The sequence below is a fragment of the Juglans microcarpa x Juglans regia genome, chromosome 6D (genome assembly GCF_004785595.1).
Source record: "Juglans microcarpa x Juglans regia isolate MS1-56 chromosome 6D, Jm3101_v1.0, whole genome shotgun sequence".
NCBI classification, from domain to species: domain Eukaryota; kingdom Viridiplantae; phylum Streptophyta; class Magnoliopsida; order Fagales; family Juglandaceae; genus Juglans; species Juglans microcarpa x Juglans regia.
In genome coordinates, this window is record NC_054604.1 from 28,879,901 (window position 1) to 28,907,377 (window position 27,477).

A 27,477-nucleotide genomic window follows, 5' to 3' on the forward strand; every position below is an offset into this window, starting at 1 on the left:
TGGATCTAAGATGTATTTTTGTGGACTTTATCTGTCACGATGATGATCTTAATGATAGTAGCAACGATTTTGTGTTAAAAATCTCGATTCTCGTTTGAAAGTTTTTGTGTTATGCCTCAGATCTGACAACATGAGGAAGAAGCTCGATACTCGATTTCCTGCCGCTCGAATTAAAAAGATAATGCAAGCTGATGAGGATGTTGGGAAGATAGAATTGGCGGTGGCTGTAGCACATCAGTTTGTGGGATTATTTTTGTGTAATTCCTTTGTGGTTATAGCACTCATCTCTTTTGAAACCAAAAACCGAGTTGTCTCCATCCAAGAAGGAATGCAATCTGAAAAAATTTTCCCTTCACTCTTCAATCTGTGTCTGATGGAGTGGCAGTCTTTTTCTCTCTCCACCATCGCCGACATCCTCCACCACCGTCTGCCATCGACTACCGATCCATTCCCGCATTCATTTCAAGTTCGAGCACCGATCCATCTAATTTGAGCTCCGTTCGCCGGCGTCGACTTGATCTTCTCCTCCACCTTTGTCGGCCGCCAACCACGTAAGGAATCTATTTGTTTTCTACTCTTTTTTGTTGTCTTCTTTTCTATTTGTATTGTATCTCTTCCTTTCTTCTATTGTGCTCAGATTTCATTACTTCCAATTTATCTACTCTTTGTTTCCCTGTTAGACTTGCTAGACATTGCCCTTGTTCTTGGGTGGAGAGAACCCTTACCATGGGGGAGCCATATAGCGTGGGATAGCCAACATTCCTCCTCAGATTGATCACCATGGCTTAAGAATCCAACATCTTACTACCTCCTTATCAACTCTAGAAACTGAAATGTGTTGAAATTGATAGAAACCGTGCTAAGAACAAAAATCACAATTATCAATTCATAGTTTAGGAGATATACCTGCGGAAGACATCTTGGATGCAAATCTTGAAACCCCACAAAAATTAGCAGCTAAATCTTCTCCTCCTTGCTCCTCACAAAAGTATTAGCCTTTAATGGGGCAAGCCAATAGACATACATAGAGGAAAGGGGACCTAGCCTCTTAATATAGAAAACTTATAGAGTCCTCTCATTAAAGACTCTAACCTTAATTAGGGTTTATGAAGTTTCTGGAATAAAACCTTTAAACTTCCTGGCGTACATACGTAATTTACCACATCAAATATGATATATCCTATACAACTAAGGTGCAAAAAGCCCAAGTGATCACTCAACATATTGGGCTTAAGCAAAGTACCATTATGAGCTATACATCTAACCCGTTTTTAGAAAACACAAAATATGCAATCAAATGGAAGCATATATTTTGAAATTATTCTAACATTCTCCCACTTGGGCGAATATTGATTGCTATAAAATGAAAACTTGTTTGAAAATGACTCTTGGATTAGACGACATAGGTGGCCATACATATATAGCTCTAATGATAGCACCTTAAAAAACACGATCCGGTCCAACAAGAATATCAACATTGAAAATGGAAGTCGTTACACCACTTAAACGATGTAAGACCACTCCATAGCTACAAATGCTAACATTCTTATTGATGTGGATACCCATCCTTTGACCAATGTGGTAGTATGTAGTATGAACTTAGCACCAATGTGATAAAAAAAACTATGCTAATTCATATTAGTCCTCATAATGCTTCAAAATGAAGCCACATGTCTCTAAAAGAGACTCATCTTATGTTTTTATCTGTTATATCTCGAGATCTTAATGATATCATAATAAAAGACATAAACCAAATGCATGCTCAAAACATAGTCTATGAATATGAGATATATTATTATTATTATTATTATTATTATTGGAAGGGTTGTACCCAAAAACATATGGGTTGCCTATGTACCCTGTATAGGGATCAAGCCAAAACATAGTTATTTTACATAAGTAATTCCCACTAACCAAAAAATCAAAGGTTTCCACAATACTCATATTAGCAACGTGTGTCTTAAAAACTTTAGGAGCGAGTCCCTTAGTCAAAGGATCTACAATCATTGCTTTTGTATTTATATGATCTATTTTTGTCTGCCTTTCCTTAACTCTATCTTTGACAACCAAGTACTTGATGTCAATGTGCTTGGACCCACTAGAACTCTTATTATTCTCTGAAAAGAACACCGCTAAGCTATTATCACAGTAAATAGTAATTTGCCTCGAGATAGAATCAACAACTTTTAGTCCAGAAATAAAATTCCTTAACCAAACGCCTTGGACCGTAGCTCAATAACATGCCACAAATTCAACCTGCATAGTAGAAGATGCCATTAGAGTTTGTTTAACACTTTTCCAAGAAATAGTACACCCAGCCAGCATAAAAATATAACCTGAGGTTGATTTCAAATCATCTTGACATCCAGCAAAATCAGAATCTGAGTAGCCTACCATCTCAAGGTGATTTGAACACTGGAAAGTAAGCATGTAACGTTTAGTCTTCTTCAAGTATCTCATAACAGACTGCATAGGCTATACTTGGTCTAGTGCAAACATGAGTATACATCAAACTCCCCACAACACTAGTATATGGTATGTTCTTCACAGATTCCCTTTTTAGCTCATTCCTTAGACATTGAACTTTGTTGAACTTATCCCCTTCTATGATAGGTACATCACCAAGTGCACAATTTTGCATTTCAAGCCTTTCTAGAACATGACATATATAACCCTTCTGAGAAAGTCCCAACAAACCACGGCTTCTATCATGATATATTTCAATGCCAAGCACAAAAGAAGCTTCTCCAAGATCTTTCATCTCAAAATTAGTAGATAACATTTTCTTTATCTCATTAAGTAACCCCAAGTCATTGCTAGCAAGCAAAATGTCATCAATATACAGAATAAGAAAAATAAAGTTTCTTCCACTGGTCTTGAGATAACTGCACTAGTCAACTGTGTTTTCAAGAAAACCAAGAGAGTTACAATCTCGTCAAACTTCAAATATCACCGTCAGTATGCTTGCTTGAGGCCATATAAGGATTTGTTCAACTTACATACCAAGTTTTCTTTTCCCTTCGCAACAAAACATTTAGGTTGTCTCATGTAAACCTCTTCACAAAGATTTCCATTAAAAAATGATGTATTTACATCCATCTAATGAAACTCCAAATCATAGTGTGCCACAAGTGCCATGATAATTCTAAAAGAATCCTTGGACAAAACTGGTGAAAATGTTTCATTATAGTCAATGCCCTCTTACTGAGTGAACCCTTTTGCAACCTATCTTGCATTCTTTCGTTCAACATTCCATTTTGAGTCCAATTTGCTTTTGAAAATTCAGTTGTTGTCAATGGCCTTACCATTTGGAGGAAGTTCAACAAGTTCCCGAGCTCCATTCTGTTCCATAGAGTGTATTTCATACTTAGCCATTTATTTGACTCAGGACTTGTCAAGGCTTGATTAAAAGTAACCGGATCAACAATATGCCCAATATTAAAATCACTCTCCAACAAATATACAATGTAATCATTAGGCAATGTAGACCTTCTTTCCCTTTGTGACTTTCTGACTTGTGGCTCAGAAATTGACTCGATAGCTATTGGAGGAGGAAAAGGAAGTTCTTCTTGATGCCCAGGTTCTTCATTAAAAATTTTAATCGGTTGAGAAACAACTCTTTTCTGTATAATAGGAACTGGAAGCACAACTTGATTAGGTTCAACAAAATGTTCCTTCAATACAGAACTCCCACTATTACCAACATCATTCTCCAAAAATTTGGCAGTAATGGACTCAACAATTCTTGTGCCACGATTATGACAATAAAACTTATATCCTTTTGATCTGTCTGGGTACCCACTAAAATAACCAGGAGTGGATTTTGGTTCTAATTTATTTTCAAGAGAATTATAAATCCTAACCTCAATTGGACGTTTCTAAAACCTGAAATGAGTCGAACTTGGCTTACGGCCTATCCACAATTCCAAAGGAGTTTTTGAAACAGTTTTACTAGGAACCCTATTCAAAATGTACATAACAGTTTTCAAGGCTTCACCCCATAGATACTTTAGCAAATTTTTTCTACTCATCATACTCCTAACCATATCCTGCAGAGTCCGATTTCATCTTTCAGAAATTCCATTCTGTTCGGGTGTCCCTGGCATGGTGTATTGAGATATGCTACACCATTGTAAAAATTTTGCAAAATACCCATGTTTGACCAGATTTGTCATACTTCTCATAGTACTCACCACCACGGTCAGACATTTAAACTTTAATACTTTTCCCATATGTTTCTCTACTTCCATTTTGAATATCTTGAATTTCCCAATAGCAAGGGGTTTATCATGAATCAGGTCAACATATCCATAGCGAGAGAAATCATCAATAAAGGTTATGAAATATTTATTCTCACATATGGTAGAAAGTAAAGGTCCACTAATGTCGGTATGAATCAAGTCTAAAAGACCATCGCTACTAGTGGAACCCTTCCTTGTGGATTTAGTCAGCTTTCCTCTTATACAGTCCACACAAATGTCAAAATTTGTGAAGTTTAGAGATGGAAGTATCTCGAGTTTTACCAATCTCTCCATTTTTTCCTTTAAAATGTGCCCTAACCTCTTGTGCCCCAACATAGAGGATGATTCACAGATTAAAGACTTTTTCTCTGCTACATTAGTTACACAAGAGACTTCACCAAAGGGAGCCAAATACATTCTATATAAACCATCACATAAAAGGTCAATTCCAACTAGGGGTGTCAAATCGTGTTATCGGGTCGTGTTCGTGTCGTGTCAGAGTATATACATTACAGTTAATGGGTCAACACCAACACGACCCGTTAAGGGTTCGTGTCAAAATTCCAAACACGAACACGACACGGTTTGATAACGGGTTGACACGACATGACCCGTTATGACACATTAAGAAATAAATTGACACGACACGACCCGACCCGACCTGTTCCAACCCGTTTACGTTAATGGGTTGAACAGACACGATACGACACGACACGACACGACATGACCTGTTTTACCTTATTATACATTTTAAATATAAATAATATCTACAAAAAAAAAAAAAAAATTAACTACAAGTCTAAAATTACAATCCAAACAAATATCCACACACATTGTAACAATATATTAAAATTACATCTCAAATATAATAAACAAAACACACATAGTAAATATATTAATGTTACAATCCCAAATATAATAAAAATTAAAAACACAAATCTAAACAAATCTAGAAGTTGAAGAATGAGGTGGAGCGTCCTCTAAGCCCTTGCCCTTGTTGTTCTCCAACTCCATTACATCTTCAGTTAACTCGTCCAATTTAACTTCTTCTTGTGTTTCTATTAAAAAAAAGACATCAATAAAGTTTTATATTATTGAAAAATTACAGTCATTTATTCAATAAAATAAAAATAATATTACCTTGCTCCTCGCCATATAACCAATCTCTAGTGCAAACTAATGCTTCAACAATATCTGCTTTTAGTGCACTCTAAACTGATCAATAATACGCCCACCAACACTAAAAGTAGATTCAGAAGCAACTGTAGAAACTGGAACACTCAAAATGTCACGAGCCATACGAGCAAGATCAGGATAACGAAATTCATTTCCTTTCCAAAAGGAAAGAATATCAATCTTTGCATTTCTTTCTGCCCTAGGTTCATCCAAGTAAAGTTCCAATTGACTTTCATATAGCCAGAAAGTTTATTAGGTCTAAATGTATCAAATTCCTGTACACAAAAAACAAATAAAAATATTTTCAAGCCAATATGTGATATGAAACAACAATATAATATAAATCATTAAACAAAAAATATTATTTGATATTACCTCCAATAAAAAATTATCATATGAAGACTGATTTTCCTCTCTAGTAACTGTGCTATCAGAAGTCGTGGTAGAACATATCATTGTGGGAGCACTAGAAGAACCATATTCCATGGAAAGAGATGACATTTTGCTCCGAACATTCATATACTCTATGGAACATTCTCCATAAAGCTTTGTATAAGAAAAATTAACAAAATGAAGCTTGTATCGAGGGTCCAATATAACTGCTATAGCCAACAACACATTGAACTTGGACCAATATTTCTCAGACTTAGCAAGCATTTTACAACACATTCTCTTCATGTAGTCATCTTCATCCTCAGAGTGCCGCTTTAATGTAAAATAAATCGAAAACACCGATGGAAATTAGAGATTGGTTGTAGGGTATTTCATCCCAGAAAAATTACAAGTCTCTCTATAAAAAAACTCTCAATAAATCGTTAATTTTCTGTACTCTTTCCCACTCAGATATTAATGGACAATGTTTAAAATTGGAATCAGTCAACTCCAAATGAGTAAAAGCACGATGATAGAAAAGAGCACTCTCAAGCATAAGATAAGTAGAATTCCATCTAGTGGGGACATCCTATCTCAACCCTTTCTTGCTATCCAAAGACATTTGATTTGTTGAATCTATAAATTTTACTTTCCTTGTTTGTGATCCTTTTACATACTTGATACTTTCACGAACTTTTTGGATAGCAACATCAATCTCTTTTAACCCATCTTGTACTACCAAATTTAGAATATGAGCACAACAACGAAGATGAAAGAACTCACCATCACAAAGAAAAGCTTTCTTAATGTTTAATTGAGTTTTTAACAACTCTACGGAAACATCATTAGAAGAAGCATTGTCTAAAGTCAATGAAAAAATCTTGTGTTGAATTCCCCACTCACATAACAAATTATAAATTTTTTCAGACAAAGATATGCCATTATGTGGTGGTGTCATATAAGAAAAATTCAAAACCCTTTTCTGCAGAACTCAATTCTTATCCAGAAAATGTGCTGTAATGCACATATAACCATCAGTGGTTATAGAAGTCTACAAGTCAGATGTTAAACTAATTGTACCAGGAGAATCATTTAACATGCATTTAATCCTTTTTTTTTTTCTCGATAATACATCTTAACCAAATTAGCCTTGGATGTATTCCTAGAAATAATTTAATTGGAACATCTGGACGCAAATATTGTAATAAAGATCTCACCCCCGAATATTCAACAAACCGAAAAGGCAATTCATGCTTCACAATAGCAGCTACCAAAATTTCTCTATATTGTTCAGTGTCAAATTTATGAGTGCTTACCGAAATATTTCTACTATTTTGTGATAACATCATTTGAACAATATCTCGTGAACTTCTCCTAGGCATGTGTCAATGTGACGCTTCATATTGCCGGTTTCATATTTGCTTGCTGCCATGTAAGTAACTCTACACATCTTGCACTTGGCTCGTGGCTTGCCATCATTGATCTCAGAATCAGGAACCATTTCAAAAAAAGCCCACACGTTTGACCGTTTCCTTCTTTTTGTTTTAACTTCCTCATTTTGAAAACTTTCTAAGTCAAACGGGTCCAAATCAATCATCTCGTCATTTTCACTTGCTGCCGAACTCATCTGACAACAAACAACAAGAACAAATGTAAGACACAAAACTTTTAGCTCAATATGTAGCACATACTAAAGCAAAACACAAAACTTTATGTTCATTTCATTTCCATTTTCACAGATTGCTCATCTTCCCTCAACCAACATTAAACTATTGAGAATCAACATATATCATTAATCACAATCTCATATGCTAAAATTTTGAAAATCTATCATTTACAGATAAAAACTATTGAGATTCTTTACTTATATAAAACTATTGAGATTATCGAAACAACATTAAACTGTCCACACTCAACCAACCGACAAGCTGTTTGGCTTCAAGCCTTCAATGAGATAAGTATGTCAATTCCTAGTAACTAAATCAACATATAGCATTAATCATAAATTCACAATCACAAATCAACATATAGCATTAACTAATATACAGATTAAAAAAAGAAAAGAAACAGAAACCGGGGGGGGGGGGGGGGGCGCTATGCAGTTTGAAAAAACGTTCTACATTTTTTCCTACATTTATTTCCTACATTTTTTTTGGGTAATCAACCAAACAAACGTTCTAGAGTTCTAGATCAGTGTCGAAAATCAATTGACATTGTGATTGTGGGGATCTCGAAAAATCTCACCGTGTAATAATCTCGAAAATAAAATTTTCTTACTGTGGGCGGCACGGCGTGGGTGACGGGGTGCTGGAGGCGGCAACTGCGAATCCGTGGTTTAAATCGTGTGGGCGACTTGGCGTCACCGTGAAACTGGAGGGGGGGCGGCGTCACCGTGAAGAGGAGTGGAGCTGCGAGCGGGGGCGGCGTGGTCGCGTTTCTGAAGAAGAACGAAGAAGAAACAGAAACCGGAGGGGGGGGGGGGCTTCAGAACGAAGAAGAAACAAAGGGGGGAAGAAACAGAAACCGGGGGGGGGGGGTTCAGATCAAAGAAGAAACAGAGGGGGGGCGGCTGCACATTAGACCGAGTTAGGGTTTTTTTTTTTTTTACTATTTTTAGTTTTAGGTTATAAGGGTAAAGGGTATAAGGGTAATTTTAAAATTTTAAACCTTATGACCCGTTAAGCAATCGTGTCTTAACGGGTCAACCCGTTTTGACCCGAACCCGTTAACACTCAACCCTAACCCGCTTTTTATCATGTCGTATTCGTATTGGGTTAACGGGTCGTGTCACATATTGCCACCCCTAATTCCAACCAAACTAGAATCATAAAACAACTCAACCATTCCATTACCAAACTTAAAAGAAAAACCAAAATCATCAAGTTTCGATATAGAAATTAAATCCGTCTTATTGTTGGTACAAAAATTGTATTCTCCAAAACAAGAGAAAAGCCAGACTCCATAGATAACTTCACTACTCCTATAAACTCAACCTTCACTTAAACTCCATTCATTCCCAACGCACAAGCTCACTTCATTCTCACTTGGCATTCGTTTGCTTATGAACCCCTGCAAGGAATTCATAATATGAATACTCGCACCTGAGTCTATCCACCAAGAATTCAAAGGCACATCTACTAAACAAGACTAAAACAAACTAAGGCCAAAGAGGTACCTGTCGAACTCTTCTTCTTCTCTAACCAAGACTTAAACTTAAAATAATCATTCTACCAATGACCATTCTTTTAGCAGAACTTACATTGATCATTTTTCTTTATAATTCCTTTAGGACTACCATAAGTCTGTCCTCCAAACCTTTTATTGTGCTGATTTCGGTGTGACTTATTGCTCTTATGAAACTTAGACTTATGATTATGAGAAGACCCCTTGTTTTGTGGTGGTTGAAAAGCCAATTGCGCAGTTTCAACAGTTTCACGATGCATCCTATATTCCTTTTGTGCACATATTGAAAACATGACAGACCAGAAAGAGCTTTGCAATGGGAACTTTAAGGGCTTCTAGCTTAGAGGATATATGTATCATTTTTATAATATACTCCCTAACTCCACTTGTACCATCATATCTCATACTCATTAGTTTATCCATCAGGTCTCCAGTTTCAACTTTATCAGACTCAACAAACCTCTGTCCTATGGCATTACAAAATTTTTGGCATTGTCATTTTCCGGAATAGCATCCATAATGGAATCGGATATAGAACGCTTGATAATCTTCAAACAAAGCCTATTAGCCCTTTCCCACTTTTCATACTCAGCCACATATTCAGAAGTGCTCTTATCTTAGACTTGTTCACAAAATATACATTGGCAAATTTAAAAATTACATAGTTTAAAAGCTAATATACTACAATTTACACAAAATATGCACTAGCAAATTTAAAAATTACATAGTTTTTAAATTATAGTCATATTTACAAAATTTAAATTTATAATTTGGGTCTAAAAATGTATTTTTAATTACTTTTGCACTTAGAAATAATTTTTAAACCAAGTAAAATGTAGTATTTTTTTTAAGTAGATTGAGGCGGGGCGGATTGGGAATCCACCCCGCACCCTGCCCCCGCATCCCGAGGGAGGGGGACGGGGGTTTTTCACCCCACCCCCTCCTCATGTGGGGCTGGGTGAGGGGAAAGGGTGGCTACGGGGCGGGTAGCACCCCTACTAGACCCTCCTCCATCTCGAGGTGGGTTTTGGGAAGCAGGGATTTCAGGAATGTCTTGCATCAATGTGAGGGTTTTGGTTCCAAAGGTTAAGTGGGATTAATAGAGTTCTTGTTTGGGCAGAGGCTAGGGTTTGGTGAGGTTCATTTGCTCTGCATCTTTGAGAGAGAGAGAAAGAGAGAAGAAATTAGAGTTTTGAGTGGGAGATTTGGGTTTGGAAAAGTTTGAATTGATAATGAAATCTCCAAGTGAGGGCTAAACCAAATCTTTTCCTATGTGATAAAAACTAGCACCATGCTTGCTAGAAGAAAATGTCAGGAGAGATAATAATCTTGGTGTTGTCGTGCTTAGTATCCAATGCAGGTTCAAGCCAAGGGTGAGAGGGGGAGGAAGGGGAATGCATGCCTTGTACTAACCATATGTTATCATCTTAAAACTATCTTTTTAACAGTTAAAATTTAGTGGGAAACTTACACTTTGCACCCTTGAGCTAAAATGTCCTTTGCAATTTGCATGCTAAACTATGAAAATTGTAATGTGCACTCTAAACTACTGGTTGAAGTTCAAAAAATGTTGAGTCAAACTTCCACTCATTGAAATGGACGAAAGAAAGATCACATGGCATAATCTTAATGGTCAGGTCTTAACATTTATTTAAACCTATCGGTAGTTTATGTTACATATTGTAACCTATCAGTAGGTTAAGGTGCATATTGCAACGTCTGGTAGCTTATGGTGAACGTTGCAAAAGGGATGGTAGCTTTTTTATCAGTACAAAGGGGAGGTAGTTTAAGGGTGCAAAATGTGATTACCTTAGACATATGAGAAGTGTTGTCGTGCTCAGATGGAAGGGATATTTCAGTCGTTGGAGTCGGTTTGGATGCAAGTTAAGTTTTGGATGGCGAGAATTGGGGTACGAAATTGTTTACTCCACGAGATGAAGCTCTTCTGAGAGAGCTTAATATTCCTGTCCAACAGCCAAAAAGGCCTATTTCTCTCTTAGTTTGTTGGCAGTGTCCACAAACTGGTAGATTGAAGCTCAATGTTGATGGGTCCTCGAGAGGAAATCCTGGCTTAGCAGGTGATGGAGGTGTGTTGCGAGATTCAGATGGTAAATTAATTATGGCTTTCTCAGCTGCTATTGGCATAGGCAATAATAACTATGTTGAACTGATGGGTTTGTTACATGGTCTTCGAATTGTTAAAAATATGGGTGTTGTGCATCTTGATGTGGAGTTAGATTCTTTGTTGGTGGTCAAGTGGGTAAAGGAACAAAGATGTGATAACTGATACCTAGTCCTGGTGGTCAGGTGGGTAAAGGAACATAGATGTGATAACTGGTACCTAGAGGACTACTGGGATGAAGTCATGATACTATCAAGGGAGTCTCGGTCTGAGTTTTTCATATTTTTAGTGAGGGGAATGCTTCGGCAGATTTCCTGGCAAGGACGGGAGAGGAGGGAAGCAACAACCTATGGTGGTCTTCTATGGATATTCTGTCTCGCCTTAGGGCTTTTTGCATATAAAAAGACTAGGTCTTCCTATTATTCGATCTGCTTAGGTTTGTTTTATTCTATTATTGGGTCTATTTTGTTTGCCTCACTTGTTTTAATGTTTATTTGGTTTTTTTGGTTGGCTTATTCTGGTTTTGGGTATATGGTATAGTGTTTGGTTGGTTTATGGTCTTTTTTTATACCTGGGTTTGGTTTTTTTTTTTTTAATATTTGTAACCCCTAGGTATTTGTCTTACTTTTGGCTTAGTGTCTAGGTTTTTTTTAGGCCTGGATTTCGGTCTTTCTTGAATATTTATAACCCTTAGGTTCCTGTTGTAACCACGGTCTTCCTCCACCATAAGTGAGGGCAATCAATAAAATTGGGGAATCGTCTCTTCTTAAGAAAAAAAAAAAAGATTGAAGTTGTGACGTTTGTTACTTTGGTGTGCTGTCTATAGCTATAATCGATACGGTCTAAAGAGACATTATTGGAAAAGCGGTTTGACTAAAGTTGAATTACCTGAGGGTAAAGGGAAGACTATTCGACATATGGTGTTTGCCGACGTTGAACTATGATGCTACAGATTGGTAGCGACTAAGGTTTTGAACATATCGAAATGATTTGGAGGTAGTCAAGCATTGTTAAGAGTTTTTTGAACTTAAGAGGGTTCGAAAATGCTTGATCTAATGCGATCGAATGAGTTTAGGACACGGCAAGACACTTTAGGGTTGTTGCTATCCTGGTCTTCTCTGGGAGAGATTTGGTATAATGCTTCCACGTTTCTTTTTGCAGTTGTGCTTGATTGCACAACCAATTTGCTTTTATGAACAAGATTGAGAACGTTAGAGAGATGTAGGCTTGGGGTCACGCCCACTGTGTGCGAGTGGGAGATGTGAGATAGAGGGGCGCCCACATGGGCAAACCCCTACTACGTTGTAACGGCATGTAACGCATTGCTTAATGGCCATGCGTTACATGCTTGAGAATAAAAGTTGCAACGGCCACTTTATTGCAGTGGTTAAAGGCTGGCCTTTAAGGCCAATCGTATGTGATGCACAGGGAGGGCTATATATAGCCCCCCTAGATGATTCTCGGACAATCTTAAAAAAGTATATAATCTCTCTCTTTTATTCTCTTAAAAAAATATCTAGGTTGTGGATGTGTTGAGTATTACTCTAGTTTATTTTACGTAGTACACTTCACCACTAAGTGGAGACGCTTGAGGCTTGCTCAATTATTTGTTCAGACTGAACAGACTTGTAGAGTAACTCAATAAGTCGTGCTTGAGGTATTCTGTTGTGTTTTCTAACATCCACACTATCTGTCAAGAAACAAATCATTACACCTCATCACTAAATTAAAGTAGCAACGGCCATACATGAATGGTTGAGAATGCGGCAATAAACGATCATTTGTCATCTCTAATTATCCCGCCTCCACCACACTACCTCAGTTTTCCTCAGCTACTTCCATATATGTTTAACTTTAGTTTCCTTTCTCTTGTTGGTTTCTTCCAAATCACACTTACAACTATATTGACTTTGGTGGGAAAAATTGGCAATCCTAGATGGTTAATGAGTTCATCTCGGGGCTATAATGCTCTTACCCAAGTCGTCTTCCCTGTAGCTTCATGGAGCATTTGCTTGATCTGATGACAGACCACATTCTTCTCTATTTTTTTTCCTTCCATTTCCTTACATCTATTAACCCATAGGTTCCAGCTAATTAGAGAATGGAGAAGACCAATGTTAATGCCCAGTTGAGAGTGCATATGAGGTTTTTGATGTCATAGTATAAACTTTTCATTCCACCCATGATTATCCATACATCTCATCCCCAACTAGGTTCCAAAATGATTCCAAACATAGCGGACAAGCTACCCAATACAAAGAATATGGTCTAAGGATTCTATTGCCTAAATTTGGCAGTAGTCACACCTAGACGCTAAGTGTATATGAAAGTTCTGGATGTTTGTATCAAAAGGGAGCCCTTTATGAATGCACTTCCACACAAGGATATAAATCTTGCTTGGAATACACTTACTCATACCCATTTACTGCTCATGGTTCCTAATGAAATCCCAAGCTGTTGAAATAGAAAAGTTACCATTAGAAGAAATTTTTCATGTAGGTGCGTCTTCTCCATCTCTAATTCGTATTGTCTTTCCCAATAAGGATGATACTACTTGTGCTGGTAGGAGATCCTATTGGAGTTGCCATTTCCAACCTTGACGAGTCAAGGCATCATTGACCATCATATGAGGTTCAATAATAGTCTCCACTTTTTCTGCTAATATTCCAAGTCCCGATCAATTATAATACAAGAAAGGAATGTTATCTTGCCTCACAATCCATTCTGTGTTTTTTATGACTTTTGGGATATGCTATGCAATAGCTCAACAAAAGCTTGAGCCTTTCTTACCTTCCTGTTCAGGTGTGTGAAGTCTAGAAATCTTATACTTTCATCTCAAGAAATCTGACCAAAGGGACTTCCCTAATAAGAGATTCCAAGTAAATCTCATATGCAAGGCTTTCTTCATTAATTCTACATCTCCTATGCTTGGATCGGTTTGCAAACCTTAGCCCATGCACCTTTTTTTTTTTTTTGTAATCTTCCCAGGTGTGTCTTCCTAGAAGAAATTATCCAACAATCTGTTTATGCCGTTTGTAAACACTCATGGAGGGAAATTCATACTTCATTCATTGATGTACAACAATATATATACTACATACAATTTACGATTATACCCTCACAAGTTACACTTATTACAACCATGACCTCTAACACTCCCCCTCAAGTTGGGTCATATATATCATATAAAATAGCTTGAAACAAATAGGTTTTAACCGACTATAATACAATAACTTAGTAAACATATTTGCGAGTTGATCAACAGACTTCACAAAAGGTGTAGAAATGTCACCACTTAGTATTTTATCTCAAAGAAGTGACAATCAATCAGGTGACCAAAATACTAAGTTTTTTCACAATAAAGAATCTCAAAGAAGAAAGAGGAATCAGATTGGCAGAATTAAGGATGAAGAAGGGTTTTGGAGAGAGGGAGAGAGAAGAGATAGACTTATTTTGCAGTATTTTCAAGACTTGTAAACTGCCTCTTCCCAAAGAGGTGACATGGATTTTCTGGATTAATTAAATGGAAAGATTACTGATGAACCCTCACAAAGCTCCTGGATCTGATTGCATGGCACTTGTTTTCTTCTAAAGATAGTTGCACATTGTGGGCAAATCTGTCAATTCTGCTGTTCTGCAAGCTATAAATGGTAAAAGTTTTCAAAGTCATTAAAAAGGAACCATTGAGAAACATCAAGAAGTGTTGTATGTGGGAGCCTCCACCACAACATGCCATGAAACTAAATGTAGATGGGGCTATGTTCCTTGATGAACAGTGTGCTAGTGTGGGATTTATTCTTTGCAACAATAAAGGGAATGTACTAATGGCTGCTAGTAAGAAAGAACACATTGTCAATGAGCCCTTAGACATTAAATTTATAGCTTTGCTAAGAGGGCTGCAGCTGTGCATCCATATGGGATTGCAAGAACTTATTGTAGAAAGTGATTCTCTCCTTATCATCCAAGGTATCCAAGGATCGGGAGCATCAACATCACAACTGGGAATTCTTACAAAAGACATTCATGAGTTGATGTAGAGGTTTCCAAGATGTGAAATTCAGCATGTGGGGAGAATGGGCAACAATGCAACTCATAAACTTGTCAGATATGCTTGAAATGTAGATGATATTAATGTTTGGTGGGATTCTTACCCAAATTTTATTTTCCAAGTTATATGGACTGATAATCATTTGTAATTGGCTTTGATCAACAAAGTTTGTTTGAAGTAAAAAAAAAAAAATCAATTGTACTAATGAAAATAAGCAAAAAAATCAAGACTAAAAAAAGTCTAGACTTTAGCAAAGCATGAGCACCGATCTGCATCCACGTCGAATGATTATCAAGCAAAACATGTTCCATAATGAATACTTTGTATTCCTTAGGACTAATTTGGAATTCATTAGCATTGGTCTACATCATTAATATGGAATATGCCAAAGCATGAGTATCGGTGTGCATCATCATGGCCATTTTACAAAACTCAACAACTTGCGAAATGACTATCAAGAAATTTACATGTTCCATCAATACGTTAAATTCAACCAATATATCAAACATTACATCGAAATTCAACCAATAATGCAGTGATACATTTAAACTTTCCCATTATCAGCCATGAATGATATACATTGTTAAATAACACAATAACAAGTAAATTGTAAAATGTTTGGCTGCAAATATAAACCTGAATTATGACACTGTGTTGTGTCCCTATCATATAACCTTGTTGCAAGATAGCTGCATGGAATCAAGTTTTCATCCATTCCAGCTCTTTTTGTTGTTTCACATGACTATATTTGAAGAAATAAATGCACAATGAATACTTCATATTAACTGCTATCAATAATGATCGTTGAATGCAAATTTCTTCATAGATGAATAAGCGACTGTTACCAATAAGTAATCAAGTATAACTTGCTTCTTTTTCTTTTATTTACACCACTGGTGTCCCTTGCATTCTTGTTTCCCGCATTCAACCTCCTAGCAACCTTTTCTATTGTATGCACTCTTCACTTCGGTGGTGGCCTACCTCTGCCTCGCACAATGTGACTTGCCCATGGGTGACAAGGGTTGAAATGAGGAAAGAATCCAGGTGGCATTGCCCCATATTAAGCCTAATAGAAAATGAAAAAAATAGCCAAATAGACCTAAATAAAATCAAATATATAAGTTTGATTGTAAACCTGCATGTAGCTTGAATAATCTGGATGAGTTGTGTTTGATATATCCTGTAATTTCAAATTCCTGTAATTTCAAATATAAGCAATTTATAACCACAAACTTACATTTTTAAAGGGAAAGAATTTAATTTATAATAATCAATAACATAAATTCTCTTCAAGAAGAGTATACTTGAGTTGAAGACTCGAGGTTGAAAGGCCTAATGTGATCTTTCCCTTTTCCCATCGAATGGCGTGATTTTACAAAATTCTCGACAAGATTGTCACACAAAACAAACAATAGTAAGTTGTGACAGCTCAAAGACATTGTTTATTTGTGCTCACAAAAATGGACATATTGCCTAATTAACCTACATATGCAGACACTAAACTACATTAATGTAAAAAGAGAAGCTTAATTATATGAGCAGACACTAAAACCCTAGAAATGAGCAAATCAACGGAGTCCAATCTCCTTGCATTTTAAGCATGCCACATTTATCTAGCTGCACTATTTTTTTGTGACTTTTGTTCTAAGAAGTTTTGGCCTAATCTTAATCAAATTGCTAGCTATTAAAAAACAGGAATATTTATCATCAACAAGCCTTGCATCATGTACAATGTGATTAGAGTTGGGGTTTAAATTAACGTAGGGAGGGGGGTTTCCAAAGAACTTAATTGAAATCAAACTAATCTAGTTTTGAACTTGATTGAAATGAAAGAGCACCTTCTTCTTGACAGAATCGTCGTGTTCACGGTGGCAGCAACTTCTTCATGGTGTCAACTTGTTCATGACAACATCAGCTTCCTCATGCTGGCGGCATCATCTTCTTCACATCGGCAGTAGTAGCTTCCCAAACCAGAGAACAACTGTAGAAAAGAAATAAAATAATTACGACGACAGTAGATAGACACACCTAGGGACGTAAAAAAAAAAAAAAAAAAAAAAAAATCAAAAAAGCCAGTTGAGCCAGTGGGTTCATTTCAGTTCATAACTGATTCGGTCCGGTATCGATTTTTAAGCACCGGAACAGATCCTATACCGGTATGGTACTGGTTTTCTTATTTTTTATATTATATATAAATTCTTATATTATATGCTAAATTGTTAATTAATATAACATAAAATTTTAATTTTATTATTCATGTCTATTAATCTTAGAACTAATAAGTTAATCTCACTAATAAATTAGACACTAATCAATTAGTAATTGTTAATAATTAATACTAAGTTTTAACAATTAAATTTAGTGTTGAAAATATTATAATACTAAACTTATATAGTGTCATACATGTAAACGGTAAATAAGAAAAATCGAAAGTTTCGATTTCGATAATGAATCGGTCAGTATAGGTTTTTAATTTTTTAAAACCGATATATATCAGTTCGATTCTAAAATTTATCAAATATTTGAGAATACAAATATTCTCAGGTATTTTTAAATATTATCAAATATTTTCTTTTCACGCAATAGTCAAATGTAAAATACTTTTCAATTTTAATTCTTGATCTTTTTTATCTAATCATTACTTAATTATTACAAATTTTTAAAACTTTCAAACAAAATATAAAAAATAATAAATTTTTTAAAATTTTAAAATAAAAATAATATCAAACATTTATAATCAAATAATTTTATAATTTTATAATATTTTTATTAAAATTTTTTATTTCTTTTTCAAAACTTAATAAAATATTGTGATTTGCCCAATGGCTTAACTACTGTTGTGGGTCAGTATTTGTATTGGTTTGTGAGTCATTTAATCCATTTATAGTTCTATTGAGTCAAGTCTGGGTGTTAAACTGATGTGCCGACATTTATGGTGGAAAGGATTAAGACAGGAGTATAGAATTAGACTGTATTTATTCAATATGATTAATAAAAAAATAAATTTTATTAAAAATAATATTAATTTAAATTTAAAATATAAATATAATAATATTAATAGATAGATTGATACGCAAAGTTGATCTTGCGTAACAAAACTTTTATTTATTTGGGTAGTTGAAAAGAGGACTTGTCAAATATCGCAGCTGGGGCCGTTCCTAGCAAGACTCACTTGACCCGGTTTACGACCAGAACCAAAAATAGGAAACTGAAGTCAATGACGAAAGCAGATGTGTATACATAGAAGCCACTTGCCATTCTCTCCACGTATCTCTTCTTTTCTGCATTTACCATACACACACAATACTTTCTCCCAAACAGAATGAGATCAACCATTAAACTAAAAACCAATGGCCGAAACCTGTACCTATTTTTTTGTATTCCCTCTATTGTTCTCCCTCTTAGAAGCATCCATTACGCTGGACACTCTTCCTTCCAGTCAATCAATCAGAGACGGCGACCGATTAGTTTCAGCCGGTGGAACATTTGAAATGGGATTTTTCAGCCCAGGCAGTTCGAAAAGCCGATACGTCGGAATATGGTACGCGATATCTTCTGGGATAGTAGTATGGGTGGCTAACAGAGACACTCCGCTTAACGATCACTCCGGAGTTTTAACGGTCACCGATGAAGGAGTTCTTGCCCTTCACAATAGCACAAATAATGTTGTTTGGTCAACTAATACATCAAGAACAGCAGAAAATCCAGTTGCACAACTCCTGGATACTGGAAATCTTGTTGTGAAAGATGGAAATGTTGATGACCCAGAGAGATTTTTGTGGCAGAGTTTTGATTATCCTTGTGACACATTTCTACCGGGAATGAAGCTTGGAAGGAACTTGGTGACTGGTCTAGATAGATTCCTATCATCTTGGAAGAACGAGGAAGATCCTGCTCGAGGTGAGTTTTCAGTAAGGTTAGATCCTCGTGGGCTTCCGCAAATGGTTGTCAAGAAGGGGAATACGATAATGGCTAGAGCAGGGTCATGGAATGGTCTTCGTTATACGGGAAGCCCGAACTTAAACCCGAATCTAGTGTTCGTGTATGAATTCGTGATGAATCAGAACGAGGTGTATTTCGAGTTCAAACTCGTAAACCCTTCGGTTTTTTTAAGATATATAATAAAACCATCAGGCGTTGGGCAGCGGTTGATGTGGTTGAATCGAACAAGCAGTTGGGAGCCTTTCACCACAACCCAGGCAGACGCATGTCAAAGATATGCATTCTGTGGTGCATATGCTGCCTGCGATACAGATAACTCTCCTGCATGTGCATGCTTGGAAGGATTCTTACCCAAGTCTCCAAAAGATTGGAAGTCGGTAGATTGGTCTGATGGATGTGCTCGACGGACTCCATTGGTATGCAATATTGGAAGTGGCTTCCGCAAGTACACGGGGTTGAAATTGCCCGACACATCTTCTTCCTGGTTTAATGCGACTTTGAGCCTCGATGAATGCCAGGGATTATGCTTGAGAAACTGCTCTTGCACAGCATATTCCAATTTAGATATTAGGGGAAAAGGGAGTGGCTGCGTGCTTTGGTTCGGGAAACTGAGTGACATTGCTCTGTACTCTCAGGGTGGGCAAGAGCTATACATAAAGATGGCCAGTTCAGAACTAGGTACTTTTTACTTCTTTTTTCCTTCTAAAAAATTCAAAATTTTGCTCTGAATTTTGCTCTTTTACAATGAATAGAGGATAACTCGGACAACCATATCGCCTAGTCAGGATGTTCAAAATTAGTACGTGCTTTGATCAGTAGTAAGAAATATGCAGATTGAGTAGAACTCTAACTTCGTTTTCAGAAAATAATGGAAAAAAGGGGAACACCAGCAAGATAAAACGAGCAGGAATCATAGCCGGCGCTGTAGCATTAGTCAATGGAATTCTAACACTTGGAGTGATCTCATACATACGGAAGAAGAAGTCTAGTTTCAAAGGTAAAGCTATATTTTTAAGGATAAGAAATTTCTATAGTTCTTCTTACCTTAGAAATGCATCTGAGTAGATGGTTGGCCGCTTGCATTCAATAGTTCTTCTGTTCAAGAAAATCGTGCCCAATTCAGTTCCTAATATTCCAGGAATGGCAAAGAGAAGACAGGAGAAAGATTGTGAAAATGAAGGCCTGAAGGAAGACATGGAGTTACCGATAATTGATTTGACAACCATAGCTAATGCCACTAATAACTTTTCAACCAACAACAAGCTGGGAGAAGGAGGATTTGGTCCTGTGTATAAGGTAGACCAAAAATGTCCTCACCATATGTGTAGTTTATTTCTTGGAACACACTTCCTAACCTCTTGATTCTCAGGTTACACTGCCAGAAGGGCAAGTGATAGCTGTGAAGAGGCTTTCAATGAATTCTGGACAAGGACATAAGGAGTTCATAAATGAAGTCAAATTAATTGCCAAACTTCAGCACCGCAATCTTGTAAAGCTTCTAGGGTGTTGCACGGAAGAAAATGAGAAAATTTTGATCTACGAATACATGCCTAACAAAAGCTTGGATTCCTTTATTTTTGGTTTGAGCTCTGACCCTTCTAAAGCAGGAAATTCTTGTTTGATTTTCTTCTTCGGTTAATGAAATTTTGTTGAGAATTCAGCAAGGTTAGTACTAACATGAAGGTGAACTTGGACAGACCAGGCAAAGAGAAAATTATTAGATTGGCGTAAGCGCATCGACATTATTGGTGGCATTGCCAAAGGGCTTCTCTATCTTCACGAAGATTCTAGACTGAGAGTCATCCATAGAGATCTCAAAGCTAGCAATATCTTACTAGATATGAAAATGAATCCGAAAATTTCGGACTTTGGCCTGGCTAGATCATTTCGGGGAGATCAAATTGTGTCCAGGACCCATAGGATTGTTGGAACATAGTAAGTAGGTTAATCTTCTCTTATAGGTGACCTTTAATTGTTTATGAACTTCATTTTCCTTGTCCTTACATAATATTTTGCAGTGGCTACATGTCTCCTGAGTATGCAGTGCATGGGCAGTACTCTGTGAAATCTGATGTCTTTAGCTTTGGAGTTTTAGTATTGGAGATATTGAGTGGGAAGAAGAACAGGGGATTCTGCCATCCAGACGACCACCTCAATCTTCTTGGACATGTAAGCATGAAGAACTGCATTCTTGGATAACGTGACCTGCTCCATACTCCAAGATAGTATATTGTAATAGATCAAGATGGGCATATTAATGGAAATCCAACTCACAAAAATATGGTTATTAATTTGTTTCAGGCATGGAGACTATGGATTGTAGATAGAGCAATGGAACTGATCGATGAATCAGTAGGTGATGCGCACACACGATCTGAAGTGTTAAGACTAATTCAAGTGGGTCTGTTATGTGTGCAGCAAAGACCTGAAGATAGGCCAAACATGTCTTCTGTGGTTCTAATGTTAAGCAGTGAAATTTTATTGCCTATCCCAAGGCAGCCGGGTTTCTATGCAGATTCTCCGTCTAGCAACAATGCAACTTATTCAGCAAATGGAATCAGCATCTCAACATTCGAAGCACGGTAGATATTATCACTTGGTGCAAAAGGGGAGAGGTTTCTTTTGAAATTTGTCAAAAAGGTTTGGAACTTACTATTCTTCAGGACAGAAACAAAAGGAGAAAAAATAAAATACATTTCTTGATTTAGAGCAAGGATTTTTATAAATGCTATAAATGTTATTTTCCGTGAATGATTCAATGCGTGTAGCTCATATTTTACCACTTCACAGCCTTTTTTTTTTTTTTTTTCCTTTGGTTTCCATTCATAGTTTGTGAAAGTCCGTCCCCGGGCTTCGAGTCAATTAACAGCAGCTCATTGAGCTGAAAATTAAGGAGAGAAAATTCTATAATGGTGGGAGAAAGTGACACTCACAGAGTCTTGGGTTTTATGTGGACGTTTGATTATCCTTTTGTTGCTGTGCAATTTGGTCTTTGACATTTATTTTCAGTTCAACCATCAGTTCCCATTTTTGGTGGGGACGGCTATATATGACTATCAATGGGCATCAAGTTGAATACATTGTTTCGGGTCCTTCGTTTCATATATAGATCATGTGAAAATCACTACTTATTAAACAAAATTTAAACGGATAGAAAAAGATAAATTTTATTATTTATTTTATATCTTATCGTATTAATTCATAAAGATCAACAATTAGTGCAGCTGAAAAGATATTTTCTTTCTACAAGTTAAACTGATAAATTAGAAGAATTCTTATACATTAATGAAACAATATCTCTCCCGGAGATTTTTGAGAGCTAAAACTCCAAAGCAAGCATAATACTCGCTGCAGGATGCATTAGAAAAAGTTCTATTTATCATAATTCTTTAACGCTTTTTTATGTGACATTGATTGGTCCACCACGAGACAATGACAGAACGACGGCATCCAAAAATGGGCATCAAAAACTTGTTAATTGAGATTAAGACTGCGTTTGATTATAAGATTCAGCTGAGCTTAGTTAAATTTAGTCTAATTTTAAGTTAAGTCTAACATCTAAACACTTAACTCTCAAATTATTAAACTCATCTCAACTCAAAATCTTCTTATACATGAGACCCACGATCTTTTTTTAACTTAATACATCTTTATACGTGAGACCCATAACCTTTTTCAACTTCTCATAAAAAGTATTAAACTCATCTTAACATCTAAACACACTTTAAACTCAGTTTAGATGTGCCCCACATAACTCTCTCCACTACTCAACTCACTACTATTTATATAGAATTGAGTTCAGCTCAACATCCAAACACAGCTGTAGTATGTGTGTAAGCATACAGGTCAGACAGCACATACCTCAGGCATTTAGCAACAAGGTTCAGGTTCCCTTTCATGTTCAAGGCTCGTAGTTAAGGATATGAGATGAACCACTTCGTGTCTCACAGAGTTCTGTCTTGCAAAACGACGACGGTTTCCCTTGTTAGTCAATCAAATATTACCATAATAATAAAAAAGAGAAAATCTTCTATCAACTGTGCTAGTTTTCCCCAAAAAAACAACCCACCAATAGGTGGAAGTCACGTAGGCATTTCATTTAGCTAACTATAAGACCGGAACGGACAAGAACAAGGACCTTGGTTGATTCATGAAACCTGTGAGTGTGAGCCTCCCATTTGCAAGCCCTCGATCCCTTAGCCTCCCATTTGCAAAATCTGAAACCTGTGAGGAGTTGTTGTTGCTGTGAGGCGTCGCCGTTGCAGTGACTCGTGGGCTCTAACCATACAAATCGATCACGAATCTCTCGGAGTCGCTGTTGCCGACAAGAGTCGTTGTCGCCGTCAGGAGTCACCGTTACCGTGAGGATTCGACGTTGCAGACTTGCTGTGATGAAGACCCGTCCATTGCCATTGAAGACGAAGCCCCTAAATCCGTGGCTATTCTCAATCCCTACGCACATTGTTCTCTTGTAATTTTGTTCATATTGGTTGTTTCTAGGTTTTGGTTGGTACTAATGTTCATGTGAACAAGTTTGTGAATTTCGATTGGGTTTTTGGCTTGTTTATCTTTGTTCGAACTATTGTGTTAATCCATAATGTTGATAATACTCTAAACCCGTGGCTTGTTTGATTGGGTTTCTAGCTTGTTCAAGTCTCTTCCTAATCAGTGCCCCCATATAAAGAATAATCAGCTTCTTCTTAATTGATCAGCCCCATCAACCCCAATGTGAACAATTATAATCAATAAGTTTTTTCCTCACAAATTATTTTCAAATTTGTGAATATTTGGTGCCCACCCCCATGAGAACAATAATCAGTTTCTTTCCCAGAAGTTATTTTTAAGCTTCTCCCTTGGTGGGCGATGGAACTTTCAACGACGTTGTGCAGCGGTGCTAGAAGGGGTTCTATGTAGAAGGTTTTTGTGTAGAATTTGGGAGTCTTGATTTTATTTAGAGTCATGATTTTATTAGAAAATTAGATGTGCAGCGTCTTACTATATCTGTGTAGAATTTGCTGACGTGGTGTGATTTTATTGGTGGCTATTAAAGCTCCTGGAATAGGTGGACCATTCCGCAGGGGTTCTCTAATAAAAAGGGCCATTGATTTGAAAGAAATTACCAAAGAGTCAGCCAGCAATGCGAAGAATCAAAGATTGCGTTCCCGGCCCAAGCCTAAGTGCCCTGCGGGCAACCCATCGGGTGTTAAACGACGCCGTCTATTCCACCGACCGAACAAAGAAAATTCTTATACGCAAGCTGTTCCCGCCACTTGAAAACTTCGAAAAATTTCACCCTCTCTCTCTCTCTCTCGATTGTTTGAGTTTTGAACTTATTGTGTGAAAGATTGGCTCTCTTCTGATCTTTTACGACAGCAATGGCGGATGTGAAGAGATGGAAGGTGACCTATACAAAGCACTTGACACAGAAGCACAAAGTTTACCAAGACGGTTTCTTAGAGCTCCAAACCTCTACCAACAAGGTGTTCTTTCACTTTCGTTGAATACTTCGTATTGTAACTATTATTATTATTATTATGAAATTTTTGCTCTACGAGAAAAATTTGAGCTCGAATGTGATGGCAATTCATTTTCTGGAACAAAACTAAGATCTGAAATTGCGTTTATCTTGTAGTTAAATCGATTTCCTAGAAACTTTTTCTCCCCTTGCAACATTCTGTTAGAAATACTAGATCATAATGTACAACGAAAGCGATATTACCTCATAGGAAATATCTCGAATCTAGTCCGGTTGTTCCACAGATACTCCAGCGTCGTTCATCCACGATCTTCATATTGATGGTGGAGTGTGTTACGTGGTAATACCAGAGCAACACTCCTACATTCCACAGCCTAGATGCCGTGACTAGAGATTGTTTATTCAAGTGTGTCCCACCCAAAGAGAGGGAGAGACTATGTAAATAGCCTCTCTAGTGTAACCCCCTGGCTAGCCATTAAGGGCCAGCCATCAAGCCTCATGAAGTGGCTCTTAAGCCACTTCATAACCCCCAAGAGGAGGTGAAGGAGTGCCCACTATGGGTGCCCATTTCTTACATCTCCCACTCACACATAGTGGACAGGACCCCAGGTTTGCATCCCTCAATATGTTCTCAATCTTGTTCATACTGGCAAATAGGTCGTGCGACTATTGAGTACAGCTGTAAAAGAAAAGTGGGAGCACTATACCAAATCTCTCCTAGAGAAGACCAGCATAACAACATTCCTAAAAGTGTTTCGTTGTGCCCCGACTCATTTGGTTACATCAGACTAAGCATGTCTAATCCCTCTCGAGTCCAATTGGCTCAGAGCAATGCTCAATCTCCATAAAACATGATGTATTCACAGCTATATTGCAACTCCCAAGAAGCAACATAACTTTCTGGTAATGAGTACACACCATTATCGATGTGTTGCCAAAATAGTCTTCCCTTCGCACTCATGTCATTTAGTTTCAGTCCAGTCGTTTTCCCAGCAATACCTCTTTAGACCGTATCATTCATGGCCATAGATAACATGCCAAAGTAGCAGACACTAAAACATCAACCTTGTGACATAGTCAAAGGTCTTCTAAGGGCATAAATAAATTAAGATCATCAATTATAACCTATAGGACTCACAAGATGAGGAAGCAGGGAACCATTCACTCACCTCTACTGTTGGTTGCAAAAGCACATGTAGTATGAAATACATGTTATGGTGGAGTTCTCTTTCCAAAGAAAGAGCATATATCTAATCTCAATTCACCGTACAGATCTTAGTCTAGTAGCTATCTCAGCACCTAACCCGAGTCTCTCCATTTACTCGCTATCCAAAGTGCCAAAGAGGGTCTCGCATCTGGCTAAACCACAGGCTATATGGATTGTGGGTAACCATGCACGGTCCTTAGACCTCATCTTAGCTGCCACTAAGGCGACATATCTTTTGTGTCTTCCAACTTATCCCTCTCCAGACAAGTACCGGGTAACACATTGTCTCATCTTTGCTCGCTACCTCTTTGTAGCGTCAAAAGCGATCGCTCGTGTGAGTGGGCGATATAAACCTGTCAATATACCTTTTTCACCATAACCCATAAATTTATGGTAAATGTGTGTGCTTACCAAAGAATGCTTCCAATCACGCCATATGATCATAGAACACATCAGTATCATGTGCACGACGAGCAATACCATGAGGTACAGAGAAATCACATGGTCAACAACAAATTATTAAGCCACAACTCTCAAGTGGTGTTTAATGACCATTTCTCTCCATGTGCATTCTAATGTGTAGTAACTTTCCAAAACATGCTCCTACCAAGAGACTCAACTTTTACATGTAAAAGTCCTTTGCACAACCATGAAGTCAGCGATGACTCATCGCGAATCTCATTTAGGTCAGACTCACAATATAAGCCTTAGATTCTAGTCAGCAAGTCTAACTGCGATTTTTATGAATCTACAAGGTGACTACAAATTTCATTCAGCAAACTTAATTTGCGACTTCAAGGTTTCGTATAAATCTCTTGTACTAAAAAAAACATGTGAGATAACCATAATTTGTTTTTGATTAAGGGTAAATCGATTAGGGCCTTTGCCCCCAAAGACAATCATAATAGTCTAGTTATTACTTTTAACGACAATCGCATCACAAACTCACTTAATCAAGTAAGCCATATTTACCCTCAAACAAAATCTTAACCTCTAACTCCCATGAGCAAACCATAATGGAAACACCAAATAGTATAGGCAAAACTAGATTCTTTAGTATTTTCCATCTCCTTAATTGTCTATGGATTTTGAACAATAGCTCCTAGAAACTGTTTTCCTCATAAACAGTCTCACAAGTCATGAAGCTTGAGCTTTTTTTCACAAACCCATGTCCATCACCTTGTAATATGGAAAACCTCTTATTAGGCGACACTTAATTATTTAAGACAACCAGTTCGCAATATCTCTTATGATGACACTTTTCTAATATTGTCAACATCGTTCAAAGATCAACATTTTATTCAATAGGTCATTTAATAAAAAAAAGCAACTAGGTACATTGGGTATCTTTGAATAGATGGTTTGTTTAGGCCACATATAAACAGCACCAGCAACATTCATTCGCTTTCTGTACCAAAATAGTACTAGCAACAATCCGCTCAAAGTACTTGATGCCTAAACATCACAAAAGCTAACCATCTAATTCTCCTATGAGAATCAGCTATTTAACTCTTTTAAGAAAAAGTTTCAATAATAAATGCAACTCAATTAGTGCCAAGAGATGGATTTATACCTCTATTAACTCCACTTTTCCTTTATCAATTAGATCAACAACCTCAGGTTGGATCATATAAGTGAAGCGAATCTAAGATTCTATACTGGAATTCCTACTATGTGAATTCAATACCTTTAGCGGAGCCATATTAAAAA

The 27,477-nt window shown here is 37.0% G+C and overlaps 1 protein-coding gene and 1 long non-coding RNA gene across 3 annotated transcripts; one reads left to right on the forward strand and one right to left on the reverse strand.

Annotated features, from left to right (window-relative positions):
• Positions 1-5,066: 5,066 nt before the first annotated feature.
• On the reverse strand, positions 5,067-5,462 carry LOC121235725. The gene is made up of 2 exons (XR_005934592.1): positions 5,382-5,462; positions 5,067-5,299 (listed from the first exon to the last, which is right to left on the reverse strand). It is a non-coding gene; the product is annotated as an uncharacterized LOC121235725 (long non-coding RNA).
• Positions 5,463-18,394: 12,932 nt separating this feature from the next.
• LOC121236011 (G-type lectin S-receptor-like serine/threonine-protein kinase At4g27290) lies at positions 18,395-21,716 on the forward strand. Of its 2 annotated transcripts, XM_041132496.1 has the most exons (7): positions 18,396-19,762; positions 19,947-20,081; positions 20,223-20,380; positions 20,454-20,664; positions 20,782-21,019; positions 21,103-21,253; positions 21,386-21,716. In XM_041132496.1, the coding sequence occupies exons 1-7, from the start codon at positions 18,493-18,495 to the stop codon at positions 21,668-21,670; spliced, it is 2,448 nt and encodes an 815-aa protein (XP_040988430.1). In that variant the 5' UTR covers positions 18,396-18,492; the 3' UTR covers positions 21,671-21,716. The 2 variants fall into 2 exon arrangements, with proteins under 2 accessions (XP_040988431.1, XP_040988430.1); XM_041132497.1 differs by lacking the exon at positions 21,386-21,716 and having other exon boundaries at positions 18,395-19,762; positions 20,782-21,023; positions 21,103-21,229.
• Positions 21,717-27,477: the final 5,761 nt, after the last annotated feature.